General features: G+C 36.2%; 3 protein-coding genes and 2 long non-coding RNA genes across 10 annotated transcripts in view; 3 read left to right on the forward strand and 2 right to left on the reverse strand.

The window, feature by feature from the left end:
- Window positions 1–951, forward strand: part of kug (FAT atypical cadherin kugelei) — a 47671-nt gene extending 46720 nt beyond the window's left edge. For all 6 annotated transcript variants that reach the window (XR_016269659.1, XM_089466636.1, XM_089466640.1 and 3 more), the window contains one exon: window positions 709–951. Coding sequence is in view for 5 of the 6 variants with exons in the window: in XM_089466636.1 (XP_089322762.1) it covers window positions 709–851 (143 nt within the window). In the remaining variant the exon portion in view is untranslated. The remainder of the gene's footprint in view (window positions 1–708) is intronic.
- A 3339-nt stretch (window positions 952–4290) lies between these two features.
- Window positions 4291–9389, reverse strand: LOC149269501 (uncharacterized). Its single transcript, XR_016269666.1, has 2 exons — window positions 5024–9389; window positions 4291–4883 (listed from the first exon to the last, which is right to left on the reverse strand). It is a non-coding gene; the product is annotated as an uncharacterized LOC149269501 (long non-coding RNA).
- A 187-nt stretch (window positions 9390–9576) lies between these two features.
- Window positions 9577–14275, reverse strand: S1P (membrane-bound transcription factor site-1 protease). Its single transcript, XM_018005331.2, has 6 exons — window positions 14017–14275; window positions 13417–13956; window positions 12368–13220; window positions 10454–11193; window positions 9858–10392; window positions 9577–9797 (listed from the first exon to the last, which is right to left on the reverse strand). Exons 1-6 carry the CDS (start codon window positions 14215–14217, stop codon window positions 9598–9600), a joined length of 3069 nt encoding a protein of 1022 aa, XP_017860820.2. The 5' UTR covers window positions 14218–14275; the 3' UTR covers window positions 9577–9597.
- A 1311-nt stretch (window positions 14276–15586) lies between these two features.
- Window positions 15587–17998, forward strand: LOC149269502 (uncharacterized). Its single transcript, XR_016270041.1, has 2 exons — window positions 15587–17387; window positions 17447–17998. It is a non-coding gene; the product is annotated as an uncharacterized LOC149269502 (long non-coding RNA).
- A 349-nt stretch (window positions 17999–18347) lies between these two features.
- LOC149269503 (uncharacterized) lies at window positions 18348–19067 on the forward strand. The gene has a single exon (XM_089467103.1). It carries the CDS (start codon window positions 18348–18350, stop codon window positions 19065–19067), a length of 720 nt encoding a protein of 239 aa, XP_089323229.1.
- The last annotated feature ends 5568 nt before the right edge of the window (window positions 19068–24635 follow it).

Consider the following 24635-nt stretch of genomic DNA (forward strand, 5'->3'; position numbering starts at 1 on the left):
GTTTTCTTGAAACGTAACAGACAGAAGGAGGCATGGCAGATCCCACAAAGTATTTATATTCTTGATCAGGGCGACGAGCTGAGTTGATTTAGCCCTGTCTGTCTGTCCTTCTGTCCGTATGTTTGAATTTTTTCCTAGGTTCGAGTGGTATACGCGCACATCGAGTTTTGCTTCGAGAATCGAGAACTTGCCCCGTTATTTTATTATCGATTAAAAGCGTTATCGAAAACTAGTAATAAATTTATATCTGCTATATCTTTAAGGCTAGAGTCGCAAAATTTTAAATGTAAATTTATATGTACTTTATAGAATTTCGATTTTTGTCAAAATTTACGATCATTTTTATTTTCAAATTTTATAATAAAAGTTAAGCCATAACTCTTATTTTTAATTTTTATTATAAAAATTGAAAAATTGTGATTTGATTTTTATATAAACATTTATCTGAAATTATTTGATTTTTATAAAATTTATAATAGTTAAAAATATTTTTTTTTTTTTTTTTTTTTCAAAAAATTGCAAATAAAAGTTTTTTTTTTTTTAATTTACCGTAAAAATTATCTTATATGTAATTTACTCTTTTTTTTGGGGCTTCTTTTGAGCCTTTATTTTTTAAAATTCATAACTCTTATTTGCGGTCCCTGATTAATAGTTTTCATCTTCTCAAGTATAAAGTTTAACAATTGGCACCTTTATTTTCGTTTTCAGGTAATTCAGAAGAAATATATCTTTTTCCAAATGCGACTGGAAAGTCTGGGTCAGACAGCAATCTCTCCGTTCGACTTTGCGAAATTGAAGACTCGGAATTAGAAGACTTTCAACCGCTACAAGGAAGATATAGTAGTGAATGACATATTAAATGTATAAAACAATAGATTTTAACTTCGGCCATGACTCCGTTTCTTTTTCTACTGATTTTATATAAAATTAAACTATACAACTATAATTATATTTTTAGCTATACTGCGTTTTTTTAGTAATATATTTAAATAGTTGAAGAGTGAGTATAAAATTATATATGTATATATAGAAATCAACATTTTCATAGCCTAAACCAATTAAAAAAAAGTAAGGATATAATGATTCCATTTAAATATAGGCAGAAAAAGGGTTATGACGGTACTCGTCGATCTCAGAATAGTAGACTTAATATTTGGTTCTAATTCCCTACATATCGCCTATATTGCATAAAATTCAATCATAAAATCATATATTGCATAGCTTTTGCGCTAAAATATCTAAATCTTGCATTTACATTCCAGTATATTTTATACAATTTCATCTAACTCATTTTGAGTTTCAGTTCGAAATATAGCCAATAAGTGAGCGAGTGTGTATTTTTCGTTAATTGACAAATATTCATCAAAGTCGAACGTTTGGGCAATTCACAGAAGGACGAGCATGTAGTCTCGAGTCCACTTTGAATGGGATCTCAGGGTATAATTGTAATGTGAAGTGTATGTAACAGGCAGGAGTATATATAGTTGCATTCCCGTTGCATGATCGTATGTTGATTTATTATTATTTTTATACCGTTATTCCTTAAGATTCTTTGACTAAGAAGCGATGCTGCGAAAGCTCGAATTAGGGTTATGTTGAGTTTTAGTGAGTAAGTGAGTAAGGAAGCATAATTGCGAAATTATCTTTTTGCCAAAAATGTATTTAATAATCAAATTGACTTACATTATGAATATATCGAAAACACGAAAAAAAAAATTAATTAAATATCAAACTTGAATCAAAATATTAAAAGTTTATATAGGAGCAAGTTAGGTATTTCAAAAAAGAAGTTTTTAGATTTAAAAAGTCTATTCAATGAAAATAGTATACTCCTAAATATCATAGTGAATATATAAATCTTCCAAATTGTATAACAGCCTCAGATTGCTCAGATGAAACCGATTAAGAAACTGAAAACTGAAGATGTTTGTCTCATCATTAACCATTGAACACATAGACCGGACACGTAGTGTAGTAAGCATTTTGCACTCTTTTTCGAGCGTTGCGTTCCACACAACTTCGTATTTGCTCGGCTCCTCACTTTTAGGTTCGGGCTGCGAAAATATACGAAAGCACAATCATTTCGCTTCATACGCTCGACCGAGATAGTCGGCTGTTGAACAAAAGATCTGTTTATGCGCAATGTTCCCTGCTCTCTCTCTCTCTCTCGGCTCTCAGCTCTCTCAAATGTGTATATGTATGCATGAATGTGAGCACAACAAAATTGAAATTTCTTCGCAGCAAGAACCCATGTCTTCCCTTCTGAGTGAAGAGTATTCCGAACTTTTCAAACTGTTTGCCATTATTTGTGGGCGTATACGAAGCTCTTGCTGCCTATAGCATTTTTAAAGCCCAGCATTTGGTAGATCTTGTGAACTGCACACAGTTTACATACATAGATACGTTTGATTGTTTGTACGCAGGGGACGCGATGCCTACAATTATGGGATATCACTTGTCGAAGCATTTATATGCCTATATGCATGTGTGTATGTGCGTGTTTGTATGCATGGGACATGAACGTTGGCGTGTGCCTACCACAACTTAGAATTGTGTGAAGGATTTTGGGCTCGAATTGCGAAATCGCGAATTATAGGTAAGTAGCGAATTATAGGTAAGTAGTAATTCAATGATCGCTTGACTATCAGAATGAATTAAAAAATAATATAGTACCTGATTGGGCCCGTGTGGAAATTGGAATGCGATCGTTGATCTTTTGCACCTGTGCATACACAGGTGTAATTTAACATTACTTTTATAGGTATTTTTATACTCTGAACCCATTGAAAATAGGAAATCAGGGTATAATGGTTTTGTTGAAATGTATGTAACAGGGAGAAGGAGGCGTGGCAGACCCCACAAAGTATATATATTCTTGATCAGGGTGACGAGCTGAGTTGATTTGGCCCTGTCCGTCTGTCTGTCTGTACGTATGTTTGAACGCGTCGATTTCAGAAGATATAAGAGTTAGAGACTTGAAATTGTTTTCCTAGGTCCGTGTATACCACGCGGATATCGAGTTTTGCCTCAAAAATCGATAGCTTGCCACGTTATTTTGCTAACGATTAAACACAATATCGAAAACCAGTAATAAAATATTTGCTGCATCTTTAAGGCTAAAGTCGAAAATTTTTAATTTAGATTCATATGTACTTGATAGAATTCCGATTTTTTTTAATTTACCAGAAAAGTTATTAAACAATTAATTTCCAATACCAAGACACCACTGCACTATAGGAAAAGAGTCCGAAATTTTGGCATCAATTCTAAAAATAGAGCTAAGAGGTTGAAATACATACAGCTAAATAGAATAATTGAGAATTTCGATTTTTTTTCTCTACGATTAAACCACGCCTTCTTGTCACCACTAACTCTGGTTAGTTTTTATATCTTTTACATCTTTAAAGCTAGAGTGCAAATTTTATATGTATACTTATGTATATGCACTTTATACAATTCCCCTAATTTACTCCCTCACCATCACATTTGTAAAAGGCTTATTTCAAATACTAGAGACTTGTGCTTTGACAAATACACGCATATCTATGTTATATTCCTAATCTGAAAGTTTCATGAAGATAGTCTATCGAATCGAAAAGTTATTAGGCAATTAAGTTCCCATAGTAAGCCACAACTGCAGCCAATGCGTGTTTATGCGTGCGTGCGTATGGCTTTATGTGTGTATATGCGAATAATTATTGAAATATCAGTTGCACGAAGGGTTCAGGGGATCTCGTAGAGTCGAGCCACTAACCAGAGAACACATAGACCGGACAAGTAGTGTAAAGCGTTTTGCACACTTTTTTCGGGAGTTATCTCCCAGACACTTCGTATTTGCTCGGCTCCTTACTTTTAGGTTTGAGCTACAAAAAAATACGAACGCACAATCATTTCGCTTCATGCGCTCGACCGAGATGGTCGACTGTTGAACAAAAGATCCTTCTGCGCTGAATGTTTCCCTTGCTATCTCTCTCTCTCACGATTCTCTTTGCTCTCTCAAATATGTATATGTATGTATGCATGTGAGCACAAGCAGCAGCTCACGAAAATTGAAATTTCTTCGCTGCGAGAACCCATGCCTTCCCTTCTGTGTGAAGAGTATACCGAAATTTTCAAACCGTTTGCCATGCGTTTTCCTTATTATTTGTGGAAAGGGTATGAAAGCGTTGGTGCGCATAATGAAAATGTTTTTGCGACGAGCATGCACACACACACTTATTTATTACTAGCTGGCCCGGCAAACGTTGCATTGCCCTCTATATTATTTCTAGGTAAAAAATTGTTGAAAGCTATATTGTTCAGGTCGGGATACACTCTGATTAATTTATTAATCGGATTTTCATTCAAGCACCTTGTGGTAAACGACATTCTTCGTTTTTTGGTCAGGTGCAAGAACAAATAATGCGGATGGTTTTTCCAATACGTGAGCTTGCCACGTTCAATTGACCATGAGAAAAACACACATTTTCTAGATTGAGGCCACAAATAGTCAAAGATTGGCCCTGTGACTTGTTGATCGTCATGGCGAAGGCAAGACGAAGCGGGAATTGAATTCGTTTAAATTCAAAGGGCATATCTGTTGAGATCATCGGAATCCTAGGAATAAGAACTCATCTTTAAATTTTCCTTTGAGTATCGACACGTGAATCACATTGCTCATCAGTTTTCTTATCACCAAACGCGTTCCATTGCACAGTTTTGGTTGGTTTAAATTTCTAAGCATGCCAATCTTGGAGAATTGCTCTTTTCATAGCTGTGTTCATTTCTTGACGCCGGTCAAGTTGTTCTTCCATATTGCCCATGAAGTATATTTGCAAGAATTTGTGGTGTGCATCTTCAATAGGTTGCAATGATCCAATGCGATGGCAAATCTGGCCTTGAATCTTTAAATTCAAAGCCATAGTTATAGTTAGATTTACAAACACTATTTACAGAAATCTAACAAACTACATTATTCCAAATTTTTTTTTTTTTTTTTTTTTTTTTGACAGTCATAGAAAATAAAATTTTTAACGTAAATTACCTTAAATGTCGGATTATATCCGTCTCCAATAATTTCCGCCCCAAATGAAGTCATTTGGAAACAGGCATTGTATTTTTGAGTGCTCGCTAGAAAATGTCGTGATTCTAGTGTTTCGCCATAAAGCAGGGAACGCAATGGCTCTGGTGGCGGGACCACTAATGGCAATGTCACTTTACCACTAAGGCAGCACAAACCGGGCGTTTCACCAGCAAACTTCAATGCGCCACAATGCTGGCAAACAACGTCCATTGGACCAATGCAAACTAAACGATTCAAGCTGTAGTCAATGCAATCATATCGAAACGCTGCTCGATTGAAATCAATCCTTGAACCATTTCTTATTGCCATTTCACGGGCTGCCTCTCTTTAAGAAGCACGAATTAAGGCCCTTCTTTGCTGGGTACTAACGCGGAGCCTTTCTCGGGCGATTTCTCGCTCTTCGTCAGATAATTGACTCGCGCTATTCCGTTGCCTAATTGCATCATGGGTCCGCCGGGAAAGATTAGATCTTCTAGGACGCGGCATTTTTATCAATAGTAACACTGAATATGCCCTCGCACAAAATCTCATAAAACAATCGAGAAATATAAATATAAATAATTTACACAAATTTATGTTTGAGACAAACAAATATCTGAACTTTCGAGATATTTAGCTTTTGTAAAAGTCCAAAAATATAAAAAGCCAAAAACTTTTTTTTTTTTAATTTCGAATTTTGAATTTTTTATTTATTTTTTGAACAGTCAGGCTTTAATCTTTTGATTTTTTTGAATTTTTGCAGATTTTTGATTTGAAATATTTTTCTTTTTGATTTGGAAAAATTTTTTTTTTCGTTGATTTTTTTTTTTTTTTTTTTTTGAATTCTCTTTTGTTTTTTTTTTTTTGTTGAATAGTCTTTTTTTTTTTTTTTGTTGAATAGTCAGGTCTGCTCGAGGCTGTGCCGTAGACTGACTGACTACATTTGTTTATTTACTTCTATACAGGACCGAAACTGTCACTGTTGTCAAGGCTACTGAGTATAAATGGAAATTTGAATCTTTAGGGAAAAAACCGCGTTTTTCAAGTATTCGTCAAAATTTTTCAGTATTTTAAAGATCTACTGACCTACTCGTGGAGGAGACAAATCCAACAAATCAAAAACCATGAAAATTGGTCCAGCAGATCTCGAGTTATAAGTGCTTGGACACTTTTACACAACTCTCTTTTATATATAGATTATCGATACAAATGCTGATCGAAAATCAGATATAAAATTACTAGTTGTCCCGGCGAACTTCGTACCGCCACTAACCAGTGGTTAGTGGTACCGCCTAACAGTCACTATATATATAAAACAAAGTCGAGTTTCTTACAAAACTTATAATTCGAGATCTGCTGCACCAATTTTCATGGTTTTTGATTTGTTGGATTTGTCTCCGCCCCGAATAGCAGAATATATCTTAAAAATACTGAAGTTAGGAATACTTGAAAAATCCGTTATTTTCACTAAAAGTTCTTTAATTTCGGAGCTGTCACATTTTTGTATCAAAATTAGTAAGTAATGTCGCGATACCTTTTAGCTGAATATAATACAATAATACAAAAAAAAACAAGTAAGAAAGCTCTAGTCGAGACTGCTCGACTACGAGATCCCCTGAACCCTTGGAGTGTTAGCTATTTCAATAATTTTTCGCGTCTTTCAGCTTACACAAGAAGCACGCACACACACACACACGCACGCGCGCACACACACACACACACACACACACACACACACACACACACGCACAAGCATAAACATGCATGGGCGGCAGTGAGCGCTTACTATGAGAACTTAATTGTTTAATAACTTTTTTTGTGGACGTACGATCTTCATGAAACTTTCAGATTATGATTATAACATGGATATGCATGTGATTGCCAAAGCACTCTAGTATTTGAAATACGCTTTTTACAAAAGTGAGGGTGAGGGGGTGAATTTAAGGGAGGGGGGTAAATTTTAACAAAAACCGAAATTGTATAAATTGCATATAAGCATACATAAAAAATTTGGAGAATCTAGCAATAAAGGTGTAGAAGATATAATTTTATAACTGGTTTTCGATAAGGTTTTTTATCGATAAAAAAGATCGGGATGAGTTATCGGTTTTTAATGATAAACTCGATATCCGCGCTGTAATTACAAACATTTTACTTTTAAAAAATTTGAAGTCTCTAGCTCTTATATCTTCGGAAATCGACGCGTTCAAACATACGGACAGACGGACAGACAGACGGACAGGGCCAAATCAACTCAGCTCGTCGCCCTGATCAAGAATATATATACTTTGTGGGGTCTGCCACGCCTCCTTCTGCCTGTTACCTACATTTCAACAAGACCATTATACCCTGACTTCCCATTTTCAATGGGTTCAGGGTATAAAAAATATTAATATAGATAAATGTCAGAATTTTCACGAATCATCAAGCAATATGCGTAATAATTCATCGAACTAACCTTCTTGGTAGTTTCCCCACCTGAAACAAATACAGTAAAAATTGTATTTTAGAACCCCTAATAAGCTGCTCTCTACTAACTTAAGAGTGACAACTTTTTTTGTGTTCCAAAAGCAAACAGAATGAAATTTATATCAAGTTAAAATGAAAACAATGATATTGATCTTACCATTTAATGGATTAATCATTTTGATATTAAAGTGCTATCCATCGTCTCCTTGCCAGCTTGTATTGTAAAGCGTCATATGAACGGTGCGTTTCAAATATTCTTTGTAGTTGCCCAGTACTGCGTCGTGTAAGCACAATATCGCGTGCTTCCAAGCTTTCAGCATCTGCCACTTCATCGATTGTTGGAGCATTAAGTGTGCATTCATGTGTTCCAGCTGGTCTTGTATCTGCTCTGATTACTACTTTATAGTCATCTCTTGGCATGCGCTCTAAAGCAGTCTTGAACAGCTTGACCATCTTGGAGAATTGCTCTTTTCATAGCTGTGTTCATTTCTTGACGCCGGTCAAGTTGTTCTTCCATATTGCCCATGAAGTATATTTGCAAAAATTCGTGCTGTGCATCTTCAATAGGTTGCAATGATCCAATGCGATGGCCACTCTGGCCTTGAATCTTTAAATTCAAAGCCATAGTTATAGTTAGATTTACAAACACTTTTTACAGAAATCTAACTAACTACATTATTCCAATTTTTTTAATTTTTTTTTTCTACAATCAGAAAATAAAATTTTTAACGTAAATTAACTTAAATGTCGGATTATATTCGTCTCCAATAATTTCCGCCCCAAATGAAGTCATTTGGAAACAGGCATTATATTTTTAGTGTTTGCTAGAAAATGTCGTGATCCTAGTGTTTCGCCATAAAGCAGGGAACGCAATGACTCTGGTGGCGGGACCACTAATGGCAATGTCACTTTACCACTAAGGCAGCACAAACCGGGCGTTTCACCAGCAAACTTCAATGCGCCACAATGCTGGCAAACAACGTCTATTGGACCAATGCAAACTAAACGATTCAAGCTGTAGTCAATGCAATCATATCGAAATGCTGCTCGATTGAAATCAATCCTTGAACCATTTCTTATTGCCGTTTCACGGGCTGCCTGACTTTGAGAAGCACGAATTAGGGCCCTTCTTTGCTGGGTACTAGCGCGGCGCCTTTCTCGGGCGATTTCTCGCTCTTCGTCAGATAATTGACTCGCGATATTTCGTTGCCTAATTGCATCATGGGTCCGCCGGGAAAGATTAGATCTTCTAGGACGCGGCATTTTTATCAATAGTAACACTGAATATGCCCTCGCACAAAATCTCATAAAACAATCGAGAAATATAAATATAAATAATTTACACAAATTTATATTTGAGACAAACAAATACCTGAACTTTCGAGATATTTAGCTTCTGTACGCACGCGTATCATTTTTATCAAATGTGCTTTTTTTTATGAATAGTCAGGTTCGCTTGAGGCTGTGCCGTAGACTGACTGACTGAGTTTGTTTATTTACTTCTATACTATTGTATAATATGAGAGCAGGACCGAAAACTGTCTTGTTATCAAGCCTACTGAGTATCAATGGAAATTTTAATCTGTAGGGAAAAAACCGCGTTTTTCGTCAAATTTTTCAGTGTTTTTAAGATCCTACTCGTGGCGGAGACAAATCCAACAAATCAAAAACCATCAAAATTGGTCCAGCACATATCAAGTTATAAGTCTCGGAACACTTTTACACAACTCTATTTTATATATATAGATATCTCTTACATCGTTAGAGCTAGAGTCTCCAAATATTAAATGTAGATTTATATGTACTTTATATAATTCCGATTTTTGTTATAATTCACCCCCAACCCTTATATCCTCCCCCTCACAACTAAATTTGTAAAAAGCGTATTTCAGGTACTAGAGACTTGTGCCTTGCACGCATTTCCTTATTATAATCGTGATTATCTTCATTTCATGAAGATAGTATATTCACAAGAATATTTAAATATTATTTTATAAGAATTTCAAACACGAAATAAATAATGTACTTGTACTCACAGTACTCCTTCAAGAAGTATAAAGAGTATATTCATATTTTATTAATATATTTTATTTAAAAGAACTAAATCCTATTTTTCCTTTTAAGAATAATATAAAAACAATAATAACAGTTAAGCTGAGTGTTATCATAAATAAAACGGATATCTTAATATTATTGTCGATTTGGTCCGAAACGTATTTATCATTATTCCAAGTTATTTTGGCAAGCTCAGTATTCAAGTTAGCAATAATATTATTATTTTGATTTCCTGAAATGGAGTAAATTGTTAGTTTTATATGATGAAATAATTCAATAGCTTATCAGATACCTTCGATTCTATCGACATCCAGTTCTAACGTTGGGCTAATGGCTAACGTTGTTGCCACTATCCAATCCAGTTTTTCGCATTGCAATATAAACTTCTTCTTATGTCTGACCACCAATGAAAACTTTTTTAAATTACTACCTGGCATTCTGATAGGTAAAGCCGTTTCCTTCATTTCCCTAAACTCTGAAATTCGATTCAAATTGTCTAATAACATTGATTTATGAGAATTCATCGCAAAATCCAATATGGTTGTCAAAAGCCAGAAGCATGCTTTCTCCATGTGCGAGGAATCTAAGCAATTGGAATCGCCAAAGACTGCAATACGACCTGTGACGGTCGCACTGAACAAATTTCGATTTTCTAAAATTGAATGATTAAATGGAACATCCCAGTCCTTAATGCTTTCGTTAGCTGGAGGGTCCCTTCGATTCTTCGTTTTATTAAGGAACCGACCATTGGAATTAGTTTGAAATAATCCCATTATAGGTAAAAATTGTTTCGCATAAATATTTTGCGATTTTCCGTTTGTAATAATCTTAAATAGAGGTGGAAATGTTAAAATTAATATTTATGTTTATTAAAATTAAAGCTATTACCGATGCGCCTTGATCATTTAAATTGGTTCCAATAACTACATCATCTCGATTATTTGGAAATGTTTTAAGCGTTGCTCCACTTGCATAATACATTGAATGGTCTCCCAATTTGAAGTGCCCTTCACCAACAAAGTCACCGAAAGATATATCAAAAGGTCTCAAAAGATCGTTTAGGGCTGGAATATTAGCCCCACCAGTATCAGGTATCCACCATTGTCTACTGTTCTCATCAAAAAATTTAATGTGTCTCATTACCGTTGTATTATACCAATCCGCAAATATAATAACACTTAAGCCATTTTCGTAAACATAATTTTCGAGACAGGATATCTCTTCGTCATAGAATTCTTCTTCAGGGTCTACGATTAATAAAACTCCATATTCATTGGGGTTAAAGCAAGTATACGGTTCTCTTAACACGTCGATATAATAACCAGAGTTTCTCAAATGAATATATGTGTCACGGAAATTTGTATGAATGTGATCTGCCCTCCAATCGAGCGGATCAGTTTTAATCTTTAAATTGTCTCTTGGTATATAGCCTGGTGGATATCTTAGACTATGAAATTGATCCCACAGAATTCTTTTGTGCCGGGGTGGCTTTGGTGTAATTTTTATTGTCAGTTGCAACTCTACTTCCCTTCGTAGAGTCGTATTTGTGCCAATTGGGAAACTATCTATCAATAATATTATACGTCCCTTGGCTATACCTTCATAGTTCTGTGCTTCACTATTAACAACTGAAATTAGAAAATACTTCATTTTATAAAACACACCATTGGCTACGATAATAACTAATTATTGATTACAAGCAAGTAAGAAAGCTCTAGTCGAGACTGCTCGACTTCGAAATCCCCTGAACCCTTCGAAGAATTGAACTTTCACAAGAAAAACACACTCAGAAAAACATAGGGATGCAAGCATAAATACGCATTGGATGCAGTGTAGGCTTACTATGGAAACTTACTTGCTTAATAACTTTTTGATGGACTATGTTCATAAAACTTTCAGATCGTAATTATAACATTAAAGTGTGTGCCAAAGCAAATACGCCTTTCCAAATATATGGGTTAGGGTATATATATATGGGTTATATAAGGGTAGGGGTAAATTACAACAAAAATCTAAATGGCATAAAATACATACATACGTGAATACATTTAAAATTTGCAGACTCTACCTCAAAAGGAAAAAAATTTCATACATACGGACGGACAGGACTTCCGTCCAGGACATCCGTCCTGGAATTCCGGGACATGTCCCGCTTCTGGACGTAATGTCCCGGTGTCCCGACCTAACAAAAAAATCGTCATTTTGACAAAATGCGACCCAAATTGTAAACTTGAAGAACTCTTTGTCGAGACAAATGAAGATTTTTTTGAGAAAAGCAGCGCAGATAAGGTAGTACAGTTTTTGCAACAAACGTGACTCAGAAGTATTAAAGATAGCTCAAATCCTGAATCCGATTCGTGAGCACAATACAAATACAAATTTTTTGCCTTATTAAATATGCAGTGGTCAGACGAAAGAGAATGTTAAGCACATACATATTGTTTAATATAATTTGGTATTGATGGATGAAAGAAATGTCTGTACAGTGTGGAGGAGTATAAGTCAGGCTATCATGAATATAACAAAAATTATATATGTATAAGGATATATTCACATGTATGATGCTAAATATAAAAACAGAAAAACTTAATTTACGTTTCATTTATTTATAGTGAGTGTGGGCCTCTGGCCCAGATGGTAACCCTAGTCCATGGTATAAAAATAATATGATGAGGGCAATGTTACTTGTCTTACGCAATGGAAATGTGTGGGAATGTGTGTGTGTGCATGTAAATGTGTTGTTCAGGGTATATCTGGGTATATCCAGGAGTTTCGACTAAAGAAGTCTTTTTACTCTCTTACCAATGTAAACTGACATCCATCCAGTCCAAGGCCAAAGCGTCATTGAAAAAGATGTAGAAATGTTAAGGTACCGACCAAAATTATGAGGATCTGGTACCCATCTCGGTTGACCAATAATTTTACCAGTTACAGATATGCCATTAAGAATTGTAACGTTTACAATCGCAGCAGCGCTTCCATAAAACAGTGGTTGGCTACTATAAGGCCACATATAACTTGATGTGAAATCGATCGAAGATGGGATAAGACTAATTTTTGGCTTGTAGGATAGTAACAACTGCATACTTTTTAACAAATTTAGTTTCCCTTGACCTTGCTCAAAAATATTATAATTCGCCAGCCTTTCAGCACCTTCAACAAGCACTTGTTTCAAGGATGACGGATTGACTAATTCTATTTTATGTGAAACGCCACTCCTGAGCAAAGCTGCGACTCCTGCAACAACTGGCGATGAGACTGAAGTTCCTGATAACCTTCTGCATCCCTTGAGTACGTCACTTCCCTCAACTTGACTGCCATAGGTGACAATGTCTAAACCTATTCTACCATAACCAACAGGAAGTTCCCAGGTTGTCATTCCTCGAGAACTAAATCTGGCGATTTGATTGTCAAAATTAATACTTCCAACGCCGATAACATCGCTTTGGTCACCCGGGTTATTCAGAGTTCCGTATATGGGACCATCATTTCCAGCGGCCGATATCATTATTATATTATTTGCTGATAGTTCTAGAACTTTATCGACGAATGGGGAGTCCATAAAATCTGGCCCTCCAATGCTTAAATTGATAATATTCACTTTTTTGTAAATGGCATAATTGAAAGCATCTAAAAACCACGAAGTATAAGATACCTTTAATTAAAAAAAAAATGGATATTATGGTATAAATAGGTAGGGAAACTGAATTAGGTAACTAAGAATCAGATTATAATTTTTCAATATTTTTTGGCGTTCTAAATCCAATGGTAAATTCTTTAGATTCCAATCTTAGTCTGATTTCAAGTAATAGCTTCTGCCAAATTTTCGGCTTGTGTAATTCGATGTTTACCTGAGAATTCGTGAAAACTTTATATATATGCAACTCTGCATCTGGAGCTAATCCAAGGCACTCCTTTGAAGAAGCTATTACACCTGCAACGAACGTCCCATGGCTCACGCCATCTTCAGAAGATTTCTCATTTGTCCAATTCGTTCGCTCCTTGACGTTTCGAAAGTGTGGATGATTTTGAGTTAAGCCGGTATCAAAAATTGCAACTTTAACACCCTTCCCCGTAATTCCAAGTTTCCAAAGAACGTCCGCATATAAGGAGGCAGCCACATGCTGCTGCTGCCCGGACTTCGCGTACTTATCCCGCGCAACTCCTTGCGGATGGCGAATATTGTATGCGGTGCTGTCTGTGTTATTGTATGATAAAAGTCTTTGAACATAATGATGACGAGAAACTCGTTTAACAGCGGGATGGGCTCTGATAAAGCTGAGTGTTTGTTCAATTAAAGTGTAATTTGTATCCGATATATGCAAAATGTCGAAATCACTTGGGTAATGACTAGCTAAGTTATAGCGGGATATAATTGACCAATTTAACACCTAAAAATATATAGTGTCATTTATTTGTAAGCCATTGATTTATAAATGCATATTACACACATTTCCTCTTAGCCTCTTTGAAATAAATGAATTTCTAACTTGCGTATAGTATTTTGAATGATAGGTCACAATATATTCGTTGGGAACGTTCTTCTCCTGAAATTGTGATAATTTAGAGAGATTCTTTTCTTGTATGTTGGATTCAGCTATAAAAGAGGCAAGAACCGCATTTATGACAAATACATATGTTAATGCACTCATTTATGAGAAATACTACAGCCAATCCAAACAATATTTTTGTAACCCCACCGTTTGACATATGGTCGTCAAGGTAGCGCCCAAAATTTTAATGTTGCGCGCCGAATGGCAATGGAGCACATTTTAATAAAATTATTAGTAATAGCACTGACCAGAGAACACATAGACTAGACATGTAGAACAAACTTTTTCAACACCGAAAAAATGCGCTGAACGGACCGGACAACTTCGTATTTGGTCGGCTCGGTCTTCTGAGGCTCAAGCAGTGAAAATAAGGCAAGACAAAATCAGTGTGCTGCGACTGCTGCCACGAAATGCACGCATTACTAAATGAAGCACGGCTATGCGCTCTTTTTCCCTTACTCACTCTCTCCCTCTCTTTATGCTCTCTCTCTCTCTCTCTTTCTCTCTATATGGTCTCTCAAATAGCAGCAGCGCACAGAAATTGAATATTGTTCGCGACGATCCCAGCTCTTTCCTCTTGAGTGAAGGGTATACCGAAATCATAAAAGCATTTGTCATGCTCATGCAAACAAAATGTAAGCGTTTCGATGGTTATTCGTGGGAAGGGTATGAAGGCGTTGATACGCATAAACAATATTATTTTGCGACGGGCAAGTACACACACACTTGTAGTCCCTTGCTACATGTATGAGCATTTGTGACCTGCGTGCGTTACTCTTGCTGCTTGTAGCAATTTTAAAGCCCAGCATTTGCATTTGGTCGGTCTTACGGGCTGTCATAACCACTTTAAACAGATGTACTATGTATGAACATACATACATATTTACATAAGTACATTTATATATTATTATTGCTAATCATGTTTATAAATGTGTTTATATCCGTAAATAATTATATATAATTAAAATTATTTTATATACATTTTTAACCAAAAAATTATCGTAAAACACTACTAACTTTATTAAATGCTTTGCAATATATGAAATACACATGTCATATTATATTCAAGCTTTACTCATTATTGTCAAAAATTTCTAATCAAGTCATCATTTATGATTTCGGTATACCCTTCACTCAAGAGGAAAGAGCTGGGATCGTCGCGAACAATATTCAATTTCTGTGCGCTGCTGCTATTTGAGAGACCATATAGAGAGAAAGAGAGAGAGAGAGAGAGCATAAAGAGAGGGAGAGAGTGAGTAAGGGAAAAAGAGCGCATAGCCGTGCTTCATTTAGTAATGCGTGCATTTCGTGGCAGCAGTCGCAGCACACTGATTTTGTCTTGCCTTATTTTTACTGCTTGAGCCTCAGAAGACCGAGCCGACCAAATACGAAGTTGTCCGGTCCGTTCAGCGCATTTTTTCGGTGTTGAAAAAGTTTGTTCTACATGTCTAGTCTATGTGTTCTCTGGTCAGTGGCTCGACCGAGATAGTCGGCTGTTGAACAATAGATCCGTTTATGCTCAATGTACCCTGCTCTCTCAAATGTGTATATGTATGTATGCATGTGAGCACAAGCAGCAGCTCACGAAAATTGAAATTTCGTCGCGTTAGACTCCCGTTTCCTCCCTTCTGTGTGAAGAGTATACCTAACTTTTCAAACTGTTTGCCATGCTCGTGCAAAAAGTTTGCGTTTTTGTCATTATTTGTGGACGTATACGAAGCTCTTGCTACCTATAGCATTTTTAAAGCCCAGCATTTGGTAGATCTTGTGAACTGTACACAGTTTACATACATAGATACGTTTGATTGTTTGTACGCAGGGGACGCGATGCCTACAATTATGGGATATCACTTGTCGAAGCATTTATATGCCTATATGCATGTGTGTATGTGCGTGTTTGTATGCATGGGACATGAACGTTGGCGTGTGCCTACCACAACTTAGAATTGTGTGAAGGATTTTGGGCTCGAATTACAGAATCGCGAATTATAGGTAAGTAGCTGCTTTTAATTCAATGATCGCTTGACTATCAGAATGAATTAAAAAATAATGTAGTACCTGATTGGGCCCGTGTGGAAATTGGAATGCGATCGTTGATCTTTTGCACCTGTGCATATACAGGTGTAATTTAACATTACTTTTATAGGTATTTTTATACCCTGAACCCATTGAAAATGGAAAATAAGGTATAATGGTTTTGTTCAAATGTATGTAACAGACAGAAGAAGGCGGGGCAGACCCCATAAAGTATATATATTCTTGATCAGGGCGACGAGCTGAGTTGATTTAGCCCTGTCCGTCTGTCTGTCTGTACGTATGTTTGAACGCGTCGATTTCAGAAGATATAAGAGTTAGAGACTTGAAATTGTTTTCCTAGGTCCGTGTATACCACGCGGATATCGAGTTTTGCCTCAAAAATCGATAGCTTGCCACGTTATTTTGCTAACGATTAAACACATCGAAAACCAGTAATAAAATATTTGCTGCATCTTTAAGGCTAAAGTCGAAAATTTTTAATTTAGATTCATATGTACTTGATAGAATTCCGATTTTTTTTAATTTACCAGAAAAGTTATTAAACAATTAATTTCCAATACCAAGACACCACTGCACTATAGGAAAAGAGTCCGAAATTTTGGCATCAATTCTAAAAATAGAGCTAAGAGGTTGAAATACATACAGCTAAATAGAATAATTGAGAATTTCGATTTTTTTTCTCTACGATTAAACCACGCCTTCTTGTCACCACTAACTCTGGTTAGTGTTTATATCTTTTACATCTTTAAAGCTAGAGTGCAAATTTTATATGTATACTTATGTATATGCATTTTATACAATTCCCCTAATTTACTCCCTCACCATCACATTTGTAAAAGGCTTATTTCAAATACTAGAGACTTGTGCTTTGACAAATACACGCATATCTATGTTATATTCCTAATCTGAAAGTTTCATGAAGATAGTCTATCGAATCGAAAAGTTATTAGGCAATTAAGTTCCCATAGTAAGCCACAACTGCAGCCAATGCGTGTTTATTAGTGCTGCAAAAATATCGGATCGGAATCGTTATAATCGATATTTTCGAATTTTGGCAAAAGATCGATATGGTTTTCTTAGTATCGATATATCGAAAAATGGTTATTCTTGGCGTTGGTTTTAACTGTGTAAGAAGCGCATTTATTTAATTTTGCTAAATTGTATACAAATTGATTGATTTAATTTAATTGCAATAGAAAGAAAAAAAATTGATCAGTTTTTGGGAAGAAAACGTAAGTACAATTGATATATCCTATTGGAAAAGCTTGGAATCATAGCTTGTGTGTTTTAGGCGCGGCGAGGGTGGACTCCGATGAAGAAAATAAGACCGTGGGAGCCCCAAAAAATCCGAAGTGTGGAAATATTTTGAAAAAGGAAAGGATGGTTGTGCGGTGTGCAGAAATTGCTTTAAGGTCTGCAAAACAAATGGAAATACCACAAGCCTTAAAAATCACTTAACACGCATGCATCCATCGCTGCAAGAGAGTGAATTGGCACCCAAGTCCGGTAGCATTTTGCACTTCGTAAATAAAAAATATGAGGCAACGTCCTCTGAGAGCGAGAGGATGTTTAGCAAAGCTGGAATGATTGCTAATTCCAGAAGGGCGTCATTAAAACCGGAAACAGTAAACAAACTATTTTTTTTAAATAAAAACCAATGGGTTTTGTCTTAATTTCTTTTCTTTTTCAAACTGCCATGGAGGCAATTGTTTTTGTTATTATTATAATATAATTTTAAGGAGCATAGTGAATTTGAGCTTTAATGAATTGCTGTTTTAGGTTTAAGTTAATGAAAAATAATTTGTTATACGACTTTGTTCGGTTGAATAAATTTGTTTTTGTTTGATGCTGTTGCTTTTATTTTAATCTTGAAATGGTTGCCATTTTATCCATTAAGAAGTCATAATTAATATAAATATTATAATAGATTCTAAGCAAGAAAATTAACATTTAAAAGAAGTGTTCGATATATCGTTTTTATCGATCTTTTTCTCTGAAAATATCGTGAATATCGATATTACGGAATATCGATTCTTTTGCAGCACTAGTGTTTATGCGTGCGTGCGTATGGCTGTATGTGTGTATATGCGAATAATTATTGAAATATCAGTTGCTGGAAGGGTTCAGGGTAGACGTCTGCATGAATACATCCAAAACAAAGCCACATTGAGTACATTCGAATTGAGTAGAATATGAGCACTGACCAAAGAACAGTGTTCTTTGTAGAGCTAGAAAATACATCGATTGTACTATCGATACATCGATGTTTTTGTATTTTTGAAATACATCGATGTTCGCTTGCTACTATCGATATTTTTCATTCACACATTAAGGATCAGCCAGAGGCTAAAAGTGCTATACAGTTTTTGAAAGAACGTTTCCCTGCACGCCTTTTCTCGTATGAGTCTCGCACCATACCGAGAATTGCAACAATGATAGATCCTCGTTTCCAAAAAGAAGGGTTTTTGTCTGTCTCAAATGCTGAACAGGCTTCAAAAGCCCTTGAAGATGAGCTGTCGCTGGAAATGTCCAAAGCAACGCGAATTTCTCAACCAACTCCAACAACACCAGAGCCGGTACGGTTTTCGTTTATGAAGAATAAGCTACAAAGCAAAGTGTCGACCTCAAAGAGTATTGCCATAATCATCTTGGAAGGTAAGATGAAATTTGTTGATAAACTACTAAAATTCAAAATTAAAAAAAATAATTTTAAGGGCTGTCCCACCGATTCAAACGCCATGAAAAATATGGCTAGGAAATTTTTGTGTGTTCCGGCGTCATCGTGCGAGTCGGAACGGACTTTTAGTAAAGCTGGGCAAATTATATCCGATCGCCGCTGTTCTTTGAAGTCCAGCATAGTAAATAAATTATTGTTCCTTAATAAAAACATGAAACTTATGGATCTCAAATAGACTTAATTATTATGTATTATCACTAACCAGAGAACACATAGACCGGACAAGTAGTGTAAAGCGTTTTGCACACTTTTTTTCGGGAGTTATCTCCCAGACACTTCGTATTTGCTCGGCTCTTCACTTTTTGGGTTCGAGCTACGAAAACATACGAAAGCACAATCATTTCGCTTCATGCGCTCGACCGAGATGGTCGACTGTTGAACAAAGGATCCATCTGCGCTGAATGTTTCCCTTGCTCTCTCTCTCTCACGATGCTCTCTGCTCTCTGCTCTCTCAAATATGTATATGTATGTATGCATGTGAGCACAAGCAGCGCTCACAAATTGAAATTTCTTCGCAGCGAGAGCCCATGCCTACCCTTATGTGTGAAGAGTATACCAAACTTTTCAAACCGTTTGCCATGCGTTTTCGTTATTATTTGTGGGAAGGGTATGAAGGCGTTGGTGCGCATAATGAAAATGTTTTCGCGACGAGCATGCACACACACACTGTCCCTTGCTACATGTACTATGTACTGCATGTGAGCACAAGTAGGCTAACGAAAATTGAAATTTCTTCGCAGCGAGAACCCATGCCTTCCCTTCTGTGTGAAGAGTATACCGAACTTTTCAAACCGTTTGCCATGCGTTTTCGATATTATTTGTGGGAAGGGTATGAAAGCGTTGGTGCGCATAATGAAAATGTTTTCGCGACGAGCATGCACACACACACTTACAGTATGCTACATGTACTATGAGCATTTGTATGCCTGTGTGCGAAGCTCTTGCTGCTGTAGCAATTTTAAATCCCAGCATTTGCATTTGGTCGATTTTGTGAAGTGCTCACATACATATGTATGTATGTATGTATATACATTTGATTGTGTGTACGCATGGGAGGCGCTGCTCACAATTTTGGGATATAACTTGTAGAAGCACTTGTATGCCTGTGTGCCTTTACATGTGCGTGTGTGTATGTGTTTGTATGTATGCATGGGAGATGAACATTGGCGTGTGCCTCCCTCAACTTAGAATGGTGTGAACGATTTTGGGCTTTGATTGAAGAGGCGCGCTTATGTTTAAGTACCTGTTTTGATTCAATGATCGTGGGTTTACCTATCAGAATGAATGTTTTTTAAAAATGTGGTACCTGATTAATCCAAATTTTTGTAAAAATTATCAATTTGACCTATTTACGTATTCATCTTTTTAAAAAGGTGTCAAATTGACCTACATATGTATGCACAAGTGCAAGGGTTAAAAAAACACATCCCATTTTGCCCATTGGAATTAATCAGGTACCACATTTTTAAAAAACATTCATTCTGATAGGTAAACCCACGATCATTGAATCAAAACAGGTACTTAAACATAAGCGCGCCTCTTCAATCAAAGCCCAAAATCGTTCACACCATTCTAAGTTGAGGGAGGCACACGCCAATGTTCATCTCCCATGCATACATACAAACACATACACACACGCACATGTAAAGGCACACAGGCATACAAGTGCTTCTACAAGTTATATCCCAAAATTGTGAGCAGCGCCTCCCATGCGTACACACAATCAAATGTATATACATACATACATACATATGTATGTGAGCACTTCACAAAATCGACCAAATGCAAATGCTGGGATTTAAAATTGCTACAGCAGCAAGAGCTTCGCACACAGGCATACAAATGCTCATAGTACATGTAGCATACTGTAAGTGTGTGTGTGCATGCTCGTCGCGAAAACATTTTCATTATGCGCACCAACGCTTTCATACCCTTCCCACAAATAATATCGAAAACGCATGGCAAACGGTTTGAAAAGTTCGGTATACTCTTCACACAGAAGGGAAGGCATGGGTTCTCGCTGCGAAGAAATTTCAATTTTCGTTAGCCTACTTGTGCTCACATGCAGTACATAGTACATGTAGCAAGGGACAGTGTGTGTGTGCATGCTCGTCGCGAAAACATTTTCATTATGCGCACCAACGCCTTCATACCCTTCCCACAAATAATAACGAAAACGCATGGCAAACGGTTTGAAAAGTTTGGTATACTCTTCACACATAAGGGTAGGCATGGGCTCTCGCTGCGAAGAAATTTCAATTTGTGAGCGCTGCTTGTGCTCACATGCATACATACATATACATATTTGAGAGAGCAGAGAGCAGAGAGCATCGTGAGAGAGAGAGAGCAAGGGAAACATTCAGCGCAGATGGATCCTTTGTTCAACAGTCGACCATCTCGGTCGAGCGCATGAAGCGAAATGATTGTGCTTTCGTATGTTTTCGTAGCTCGAACCCAAAAAGTGAAGAGCCGAGCAAATACGAAGTGTCTGGGAGATAACTCCCGAAAAAAAGTGTGCAAAACGCTTTACACTACTTGTCCGGTCTATGTGTTCTCTGGTTAGTGGTATTATGTATCCTAAATGCTTTAACATCGATGTTTTATTCAAAAAACATCGGAAACATCGATGGCGACAAACATCGATGATTTTCCAGCTCTAGTTCTTTGGTCAGTGATATGAGTGAGTGAAAAGGACAGAATGAGACGAATGTGTATACTACTGTTTCGCAAGACGAACATGTTGTGTCTCATGCTAGTGATGTGAAAAAATATCGATGCATCGACAATCGATGTTCTTTTGGCTATGTTTTCCGATGTTTTTATTGATACAGATGTTAAGCGATGCATCGATGTTTTCCAAAACATCGCTAGTTTGATTTTATATTTTGCGTATATTGTCGTTTGTTGCCTGAAAGTGCACTTATACAAACTTAAGCAGCAAATATTGCAATGCCTAAGTAAGTAAATATATTAACATTGCTTAAATGTATTTATTTATGTATGTACATATGTACATATATTTATACTACAAAATCAAAAACTTCGAAAACATTCGAACTACTCAAGTAGTTCGAAGAATACTTTTTGTATTCATTTTGTGCTTTGAGAAATTGTGAGCAGACGTGCGAAATGGAAGCCAACAAATAAGCTAAAACAATTTTCCCAAAATGAAAAGGAAACAGCAATAAATGACTGTAAAACTATTATGAAGCATTTTTTAGTAGACTCAAGTTGTGAAACTTTTGAAACTCAAACAGCTAGCGATGAATTTGATGAGTTCATAGATGCTGTTGACTCCAATAAAGATCAGATTGAACCATTTCAAAATAGCAGGCTATACAAATATAAATGTTCCATACTCAACCAATTTTGACGTTTTGGCATGGTAGAAAATGCACAAACATTTTTTCCCAATACTGCATAAAACAAGTTGCCAAATATTTTGTATTCCCGCCAGCAGCTCAGCTTCAGAGAGAACGTTTTCAATTGCAAGAAATTTAATTACAGAAAAGCGATGTTCAATAGCATCCAACCCTGACAGCATTAATAAAATTATGTTTTTAAATTCTAATATTATTAATTAATTATTTGTAAAAAATATATAAGTTAAAAATTCCACAACAAAAAATACATTGCACACATATTTTTTTATTTTTTCCTCTTTCTTTTAACAGATAACACACACAGCAGAAAACAGGTGTCAATATTCGAATGTATTCAATATACAACATTTAATAGCGTCTGCTGCTCACTCACTCACTTCGTTTCTTTTCGGGTATATTTTTGTGCAGCCGAGAGAAACACGACTTCAGTCACTTGTCTTTGTGTAATTTAATAAATACCCTTTTCTATGTGGTTAGCTTTTCGTTTCATTAAAAAAACGTTTCAAAATACTTTAAAAATTGCTATAAATTTTAAAAACCTTGCCGTGTCAATAATTTAGTTTGTCACTGTATATATACGTGCTGAGTCGATTTAGCCCTGCCCGTCCGTCTGTCCGTATGTATGAACGCGTCGATCTCAGAAGAGACTAGAGACTTGACATTCTTTTATCTAGGTCCGTGTGTACCACGCCACGATTGAGTGATAGTGTACTGTGTCTTTTAACAGTGTACCACGCGCATATCAAGTCTTGCTTTAAAAATCGATACCTTGTTCCGATTAAAAACATTATCGAAAACCAGTAATAATTTTATATCTGCTACATCTTTAAAGCTAGAGTCGCAATGTATATGTACTTTATAGAATTTCGATTTTGTTTTTTACCTCCCCCGCCGCTATATTCACGCCCTCAACCATATATTTGTAAAAGACGTATTTAAAATAGTAGAGACTAGTGATTTGGCAAATACAAGCGTGTGTATGATATATTTATAATCTATAAGTTTCATGAAGATAGTCCATCCAAAAGAAAAGTTAGTAGACGCTATATGCACGAAATATATATTCGGAATTTAATGTTATAAACGAAATATTTTTCTTTGCTGCTAAAAGAAAATAAGACCTATTTCAATATAGTTCTAAATCATTAGGAAATATCAATGTCGAGAAAACATTAAATGTGACGAAATAACTATTTTTTTTTTTAAATATGTAGATTTGAATATTACTTTTAATTTCTCTTATTGAAAGAGAATTGCTTTCTTACTTTATTTGTTGCGTGCTGGGCTTAAATACCCGCTGGTTAGTATGTAAAATGTGTTCTTTTTCGCAATTCAAGCTTAAATAACAGTTTGTTTTAAAACGATTTTTATACCCTGAACCCTGAATTGAAAATGGGAAATCAGGGTAAAATGGTTTTGTGAAAAGTATGTAACAGGCCGAAGGAATCATCGCAGACCGCATAAAGTATATATATTCTTGATCAGGACGACGAGCTGAGTCGATATAGCCCTGTCCGTCTGTCCGTCCGTCCGTCCGTCCGTATGTGCAAAAGGATCTCAGAAGATATAAGAGCTAGAGAGCTGAAATTTGGCATGCATACTCGTGTATACCATAGGCAGTACGAGTTTGCTTTTTTTTCGATAACTCATCCGATAACTTTTTTATCGAGAATAATCGAAAAATCGACTTGGTTTTTTCAGCCTAGTTTGAACACTTTTAAACCTGAAGACTTCAAATTTGCGTTGTATATAAAGTTAATTGATACAAAGATTTTGTAATTTACAGATTTTGGATACCATGCCCCCTTCGCCCCCAATTTGTAAAAAACGCATTTCAAGTACTAGAGTTTTGGAATGTACACACATATTCACCATATGAATATGATCTAAAAGTTTCATTAAGATCGTATGTCTACAAAAGAAATTATTCAACAAATAAATTCTCATAGTATTGCTCACACTGCAGCGCAGCCCAAGCGCAGTCGCTGCTTACTGCGCAGTTAGCAGAGCGCAGGCTTATGCGTGCGTGTGGATGCATGTGTATGTATGTGTGCATAAAAGAAGTGCAGAATGATTAGAATATCAGCTTGGAGGGTTCAGGGTATCTGTCAGTCGAGCAGTCTCGACTACTTGTTATTATACCCTGAACCCATTTTCAATGGGAAATCAGGGTATAATGGTTTTGTTGAAATGTATGTAACAGGCAGAAGGAGGCTTGGCAGACCCCACAAAGTATATATATTCTTGATCAGGGCGACGAGCTGAGTCGATTTGGCCCTGTCCGTCTGTCTGTCTGTCCGTCTGTCCGTCTGTCCGTCTGTCCGTCCGTCCGTCTGTCCGTATGTTTGAACGCGTCGATT

The sequence above is a fragment of the Drosophila arizonae genome, chromosome 4, assembly GCF_054131065.1.
Source record: "Drosophila arizonae isolate 15081-1271.41 chromosome 4, UAZ_ARI_1.0, whole genome shotgun sequence".
NCBI lineage: Eukaryota > Metazoa > Arthropoda > Insecta > Diptera > Drosophilidae > Drosophila > Drosophila arizonae.

Excerpts from the sequence above, each read along its gene's own strand:
- S1P (XM_018005331.2), bottom strand. The coding sequence starts at position 14,217 with ATGAGTGCATTAACATATGTATTTGTCATAAATGCGGTTCTTGCCTCT. Across the intron at positions 13,957-14,016 it reads CAAAGAGGCTAAGAGGAAAT|GTGTTAAATTGGTCAATTAT; the intron begins GTGTGTAATATG and ends ATATATTTTTAG. Across the intron at positions 10,393-10,453 it reads TAAATGATCAAGGCGCATCG|ATTATTACAAACGGAAAATC; the intron begins GTAATAGCTTTA and ends CCTCTATTTAAG.
- LOC149269503 (XM_089467103.1), top strand. The coding sequence starts at position 18,348 with ATGAGCACTGACCAAAGAACAGTGTTCTTTGTAGAGCTAGAAAATACA.